This window comes from Podarcis muralis, chromosome Z, assembly GCF_964188315.1.
Source record: "Podarcis muralis chromosome Z, rPodMur119.hap1.1, whole genome shotgun sequence".
Taxonomy (NCBI): Eukaryota; Metazoa; Chordata; class Lepidosauria; order Squamata; family Lacertidae; genus Podarcis; species Podarcis muralis.
The window spans coordinates 24596171-24602839 of NC_135673.1; the positions used below are offsets into that span (position 1 = coordinate 24596171).

Consider the following 6669-nt stretch of genomic DNA (forward strand, 5'->3'; position numbering starts at 1 on the left):
ATTAAAGCACTTAGTTTGCATAGTAAGTTCATTTGACAAAGTAAACCAATAAGATAACTGAAGGGAGAAATCAGTTTCACAAAAAACTGTAAGCATATTCATTATTCATTAATCATTTATATTAAATTACTTAAATCGCTCTAATAATCAAGGTTTTTTTAAGCTTGTATAATAATTTTTTTTTGCAGTGCACCCAATTTATTTATCACTAGACTCACAAATCAATTAGGCATTTCAATTAATGTCCATCCCATTAAGTCCACAGCCCTAGTTCAGTCTTTACTTGCAAGAATTACTGCAGTTCATTTAGCATGTTTAAGGTGACTTACACCTTAACGCGGTGGCGTTGTGGGTTAAACCACAGAGCCTAAGACTTGCCAATCAGAAGGTTTGGCGGTACGAATCCCCGTGACGGGGTGAGCTCCCGTTGCTTGGTCCCTGCTCCTGCCAACCTAGCAGTTTGAAAGCACGAAGTGCAAGTAGATAAATAGGTACCGCTCTGGCGGGAAGGTAAACAGCGTTTCTGTGCGCTGCTCTGGTTCGCCAGAAGCTTAGTCACTTAGTCATGCTGGCCACATGACCCAGAAGCTGTACGCTGGCTCCCTTGGCCAATAAAGTGAGATGAGCGCCACGACCGCAGAGTTGGCCACGACTGGACCTAATGGTCAGGGGTCCCTTTACCTTTTAAGGTGACTTACAACATGAAAAAATACATAACTACAACACAGCAAAAGTAGTCATAAACAATAATTAAAAATTAAAAAATACACACAGCAAATCAAACAATTTCCACGTAAATCATGTGATACAAAATAAAGATATAAACATTAATATCAATAAAAGCAACAACACACATCCTCAACAAAAACCCATAAGCAATTCCCATTCAACAGCCTCACCTTTTGTAGCTGGAGTCAGTCTTGGCCCTGCCCTTCCAGGCCTGGTGGAAAAGGGCCTTCAAAGCAGGGGGCAGGTCTTCCAGGACCACAATCAAGATGGTCTCTGGCTCTGTATGGTGTCCCCTTCCGGTATACCCATTAAGTGTAGAAGAACATTGAAATGGAGAACACTTCCTGTTTGGGTAGATAAAGATTTCCAGGATAACTCTGGGAGCACTTTCATTTTTCCAGAGATCTTTCCAAGGGCCACACTTTAAGACTTGTGTAGCTGCTCCATAAGTGAACTCTTATGGAGGAAATAATCTATTCTTTGTTTTATTATTTAAAGTATTTTTAGCCTGCTCTTCAACAGGGTGAAGGGGTTCCCAAAGTGTCTTACAACAATCAGTATGAAGGCCAGAAGTCCAAGGAGTTGTATCATGTAAATGACCTAACTGAAAGGGACTACTGCATATCAGAGGCAGCCCTACACAATAAATTAGGTTAACATAAATTAGGTTAACATAACATAACATACAGCACTTGGTTCCAAGTGACCCACATTAGACCTTTCATGAGCTCTGTACTGTCCAAGAGGTAAGGCGTTCATTCCCAAACCCCATTTGAATACGTGTGCTTGCAAACCCCAGGGCAGCTGAAAGGCTCAGAGTAGCAGTTATTACAAACTGCTTATTGATATCTTTGTAGTATCCTCAGAAGGCTTGAGAGGAGCGTGGGAGGGAGATACAGTGGACACTCGGGTTGCGAATGTGATCCATGCAGGATGCAAGTCTGCAACCCGCAGCGTCCGCAACCCGCAGCGGTGCATGTGCGCACGCGCGGGTTGCTATTTGGCACTACTGCGCATGCACAAAGCACAATTTAGTGCTTCTGCGCATGCACAACCACTGAAACCTGAAAGTAACCCTTTCCGGTACTTCCGGGTTTTGGCAGTCCGTAACCTGAAAAAACGCAACCTGAAGCATCTGTAATCTGACTGTATGACTGTATAGGGATACAAATAGGTAAATCCACTTGGTCCTGCCCCTTTATTAAGACAATTTCCACCAAAATACAGGAAGCCTCCTTCAGGTTTTTCCTAGGCTAGCATCGGACCCCTGTTTGGCTGCTACATATTCTGAAAGATGTTGGCAAGCCTGTGCTCACAATGACACTTTCATTCATATGTGGTGGGAATGTGAAAAATTACCAGCAGTCTATATTCACAGACCATTCTACAGAAACAAACCTATCTCTAACCAAAGACCCAGAATTATCTCTCTTGGCCACCAAAAGTGATATAAATCCCACCCTTGTACACAAGGAGCTGCTAGCTCTCCTGCTAGCTGCAGCCAGCCTTGACATCCCCAAACATTGAAAGTCTGCATTAGGACCCTCTAGGGATGGAGGGCTTGAAAGGGTGTGGGGTGTTGCCTTGCCTGAGCATTTGACCTCTCATAGGAGGATACTAAGAGGAGTTATGAAATGAGACCATTTTGTAGTAGATGGGCACAGCTCGGCTGGGCAGTCTAGTAATGTATTTCCTTCACAGCTCACTGAACAGAGGTAAACAGGGCTGAGCTTTTGCCCACTCATATCATCTGTTCCACTTCTTTTCACTGAGTGTGCTTTTCTTTCCAATAAAGCAACCAATACAATTTATGGCTACCCGGCCATTTCATCTATTATTGCTAGTTAACAGCCTAGCATGGATCCTAAGATCAGTTAATGTACATTCCCAACAGGAAAGTCTTTCCTGCCTTCCCCTGCAGCCAACTGTGCAATTATAATTGTGGGCAATTATCCCCTCCACGAGGAGGAGAATTCTGCAACACTCCAGAGTAGCTTCTCAGGAGCACAGATGGCTTCAATGAGCAGAGGGAGACGAACTAGGAAAACAAAAAGTTAAATAGCATGGAATAACTTTAGAGTGATGCCTTCTCTGTGTGGATTGTCATAGGATGAGTTAGCAGTGAACATTCCTCACACACTTAATGAGTTAGCAGTGAACATTCCTCACACCACATTAGTGGTGGAACATTTGCTTCACATGCTAAAACTTCCAGGCTGATTCCCGTGTGTCTCTTCAGAGGAGACGCTATGAATGTCTTTCACTCTGGAAGGTGTCATTGGTGAAGGCTCTTTAAACAGGTTAGAAAACAGATTATTTTTTAATTTAAAAATGAGCATTCTAGATGGATTTGGACTTCACATCTGAATTACAGGAAAAGCAGAAGAGGGATTGAAGCCTTGTTTGTGGAAATTGCCTTCCAAGGAAATTAGGTTTCTTGTGCTTTTTCATTACAGGAAGTGATCAGGAACTTGGTGAAGAGATATATTGCAGCAATGATAAGAAATTCAAAAACCAATGAAGGATTAACCGAAGAAAACTTTAAGGTAATGATACGATATTGTCGTTCCCCACTTAGTGTATTATGGCAGGCGCAACATAAAAATTGTTTGACACTGTAAATATCTGCAGCATGTTCCTATGCATATCAACTCAGGTGTTAAGTCCCACTGAGTTAAATTAGATTTGCTCCTGGATTATCAGGTATTGTCACTTAAATGTCTTCCATTTTTTATTATATTTGTTAGGTGGGTTTCTCACAGCAGGACCCAAACTGACTCCTCAGCTAAGAAAATCCAATGAAAAGATTTAAAAAAACAGATGGACGGGGGGGGGGGGGGAGAGATTAGGATTTACCAATCCTATCCCTTTAAAAGAGGCCTCAATGGCACCCTTCAAAATAAGAACCAAAAATCTGTGTAAAGAGAAAAGTATTTGCCTGGGGAGATAAATCCCTGGGTATAAGAGGAATAGGGAACCTGATGGGAACAGGCAGCACCTTAGCAGGCTCTTAGGAACATAGGAAGCTGCCTCCCACCCAGTCAGATCATTGGTTTATCCAGCTCAGACTGCCAGCAGTTCTCCAGTGTTTCAGTCTCACCAGGCATCTTTGGGATGCAATGCATATTCTCTGCCACCACATCACAGCCCTTCTTCCTAGTACCTTTCAGGGCTGGCTCCAATATTGCCATAGGCTTGTGTAGGCTTTACCACCTACTGGAGCCAAGCGGTGGCTATGGGGAGGAGGCAAGGAAGGCCCTATGAAAATGTTAAGTGCTGATCATGGTCCGTGTGCATGTGTGTGTGTTCTTCTAAATGTTAATCTCCTCCCATCAGCTCACAACCTGTGAAAAAGCAAATGGTTTGGGGATACTAAGTTTGCAGATACCATCTCACAAGGTTTGGTTTTATGCAATGTAGAAACTGGGCATTTAGTGTGGTGGTACCTACCCGTTGGAACTCTCTCCCATTACACATCAGACAGGTGCTGTTTCTTATTATCTTTTTGGTGCCACCTTTTTCCACAAGCCTTTTTCAGTTGGGATTTTTATCCAGTCTGTTTCTAAAATTGTGAGACATCTTTGCTGCTCCCAGGTACTCTATCCTTCCCAGCAAGATTTGTGCATGAAACACAAAGGCAGTGCATGGTTAATGTTTATATGAAGGGGCTAAATCATATTGCAGATTTTCTTTTCCTCAACAAAAACTGCTGAACTTCTGTTCCTGATTCTAAATAATGAAAAATATTTGTTTGCAATTCTTGTACAGTGATGTGGAAAAATTCATTTGCATAACTTTGAACTTTGCATAGCTTCTCTCAGGAGAGTTCAAACTCTCTCTCTTCCCCCACCCCCGTGACAGATAAATCTTTAGAGTTTAACTCATTTTTTTCCCTTCCCTTTCTCTCACCCTAGGAATTAAAGCAGGATATCTCTAGTTTCCGGTATGAAGTGCTTGACCTCTTAGGCAACCGAAAACCCCAGCGGAGAAGCTATTCCACCAGCAGCACAGAAGTCTCCCAGAAGGATGACGCTAATGAGGACACTGCTGGAGAAACATCCAAAGCGAAGAGCGTTCCTTTTGGCACAGCCAACAAGAAGAAAGATTTCAACGTGTCGGCTCTGATTAAGACTATGTCTGGGTTCGAAATGGTCAGCGAGAAGCCCAAAAGCAATGGGATCAACAAGCGCTCCTTCATCCGCAATGGGAACAGGGTCCAAAGGCTCTCTAGCTCCAAGAAAGAGTCCTTCAAGCGACTGGGCCTCCTTTTTTCCAAGATGAATGGCCACCTCCCAGAGCCAAACTCAGAGCCCATGTACACCATCTCCGATGGGGTCATCCAGCCACATCTCATGTGGCAAGACATTAAGTATTCTCAGATGGCTAAAGAGCGAGACGAGAACTGCTCCAAGAGTGAAATTAACCTCAATGAGGTGGACTACAGTAGGAACGTCAGACATACGGGACAGAGCCAGTGCCCTGCAGTTTGTTCCAGTTCCCTTCACTGTGCTTCCAGCATCTGCACCTCTAATTCCAAACTCATAGACTCCTCTGAGGACGTTTTTGACTCGTGGGGAGACGCCTGTGATTTGTTTAGGAACCAATGGAAAGATGGACAGGAGGAACAGGTTACCACTCGCCTATAAGTACAGCTATTCAGTAACCTGCTGCAGAACATAAATATTACTAGAAACTGTTTGCTATCACAGATTATTCATAGTTAGGAGGTCTCCTCCCCCCCTTGCCCCGCCATTTTGTCTCTACTGATGAGTGCAGAATTCATATTGTTTTAGCCGCATTCTTAATTTAAATGGCCCAATCCTTTGAATAACACAAAAAAATCTATATAATACATTCTAAGGTTGCTTCATACAGGTTCCTTTCTTTCTTCTCCTGCAATCTCTTTAGGATTTATATATTTTTGTTACAGAACACTGGAGAACCTCTCAAGCATTTGCTTCTTTTCCAACCTCACCTTGGTTAGTGTAGCTCTGCTTTGTGCCATTTTACATTCCATTTTTTTCTGGCCGTTTACTGCTCACTAGGATCAGCAGATGCTCAGTGACTTAGTTGGAAGTCAAGAGCCAAACTGAGACTACAGGCAAGGCTAAGGGTTCAAATATATAATGAGCTTTTCGCTTTCAAGCAATACAACTTCCCATGATTTCAACTCAACTGTATGTCTTTTATTAAGGTTGCATATTGTTTTCTTATTGTAAATTATTACCACAATGAGTTAAAGCTGAGTTCTGGAACTTACTTGCTGTTTTCATGCATCAGATCTTTTTCAAAATATTCTGTTTTCTCATCCCTCCGCGTGCACCCCTCCATCCAGATATAGTAGTATGCCATTGCAATTGTCCCAGGGAAATAGCAAAACCCCCTGACACAAATGGTATTCAGCATATTTGACATCCAAACTCATGTCTATATTTTACATAACAATGGGGTTAGTGTGGATTTAAGCAAATATACTTCATTCACACATCCTAAAACAACATGTGAACCAAACCACAGCCATCCTTTGAATTTTTTGAAATCTCCAACCAAATAATGTGTACAGAATGCATATACTAGGGGAAAGTGTGCATATAAATGCATATATTAGTGAAAACACTACACCAAAATGCATTATGTTTGTGGAAATTGCTTGCAAAAATACGTGTATTGGGAAAACTTGCATACAAAAATGTGTATTAGGAGAAATATGCACTAAAATGCTGAAAATTTTTAAAACTTAAGAAACTGATGTGGAAATGTGAATAACTGAACTTTAGATTGAGGAAAAAATGAGAAACTAAAACTGAGAGCTTATCCCATCCCTAAGTTGACACACCAGCATTTTTAGGCAATGAGCTAATCAGTGCATCCAGAGCAGAGGACCTCTTGCAAGTGATTATTGTTAGTCATTTTATACAAAACAAAAAAAAAAATGTTTCA

The 6669-nt window shown here is 41.9% G+C and overlaps 2 protein-coding genes across 3 annotated transcripts in view; one reads left to right on the forward strand and one right to left on the reverse strand.

Moving 5' to 3' along the window:
• Positions 1 to 4648, reverse strand: part of LOC144326184 (uncharacterized) — a 32962-nt gene extending 28314 nt beyond the window's left edge. The window contains exons 1-2 of the mRNA XM_077922539.1: positions 4180 to 4648; positions 900 to 1073 (exon numbers count right to left, since the gene is read on the reverse strand). Coding sequence (XP_077778665.1) covers positions 900 to 1073; positions 4180 to 4199 — 194 coding nt within the window. The 5' untranslated portion in view covers positions 4200 to 4648. The remainder of the gene's footprint in view (positions 1 to 899; positions 1074 to 4179) is intronic.
• TRPC5 (transient receptor potential cation channel subfamily C member 5) overlaps positions 1 to 5988 on the forward strand; it is a 174903-nt gene extending 168915 nt beyond the window's left edge. For both annotated transcript variants that reach the window (XM_028714744.2, XM_028714743.2), the window contains 2 exons: positions 3186 to 3275; positions 4644 to 5988. In XM_028714744.2, coding sequence (XP_028570577.1) covers positions 3186 to 3275; positions 4644 to 5375 — 822 coding nt within the window. In that variant the 3' untranslated portion in view covers positions 5376 to 5988. The remainder of the gene's footprint in view (positions 1 to 3185; positions 3276 to 4643) is intronic.
• The last annotated feature ends 681 nt before the right edge of the window (positions 5989 to 6669 follow it).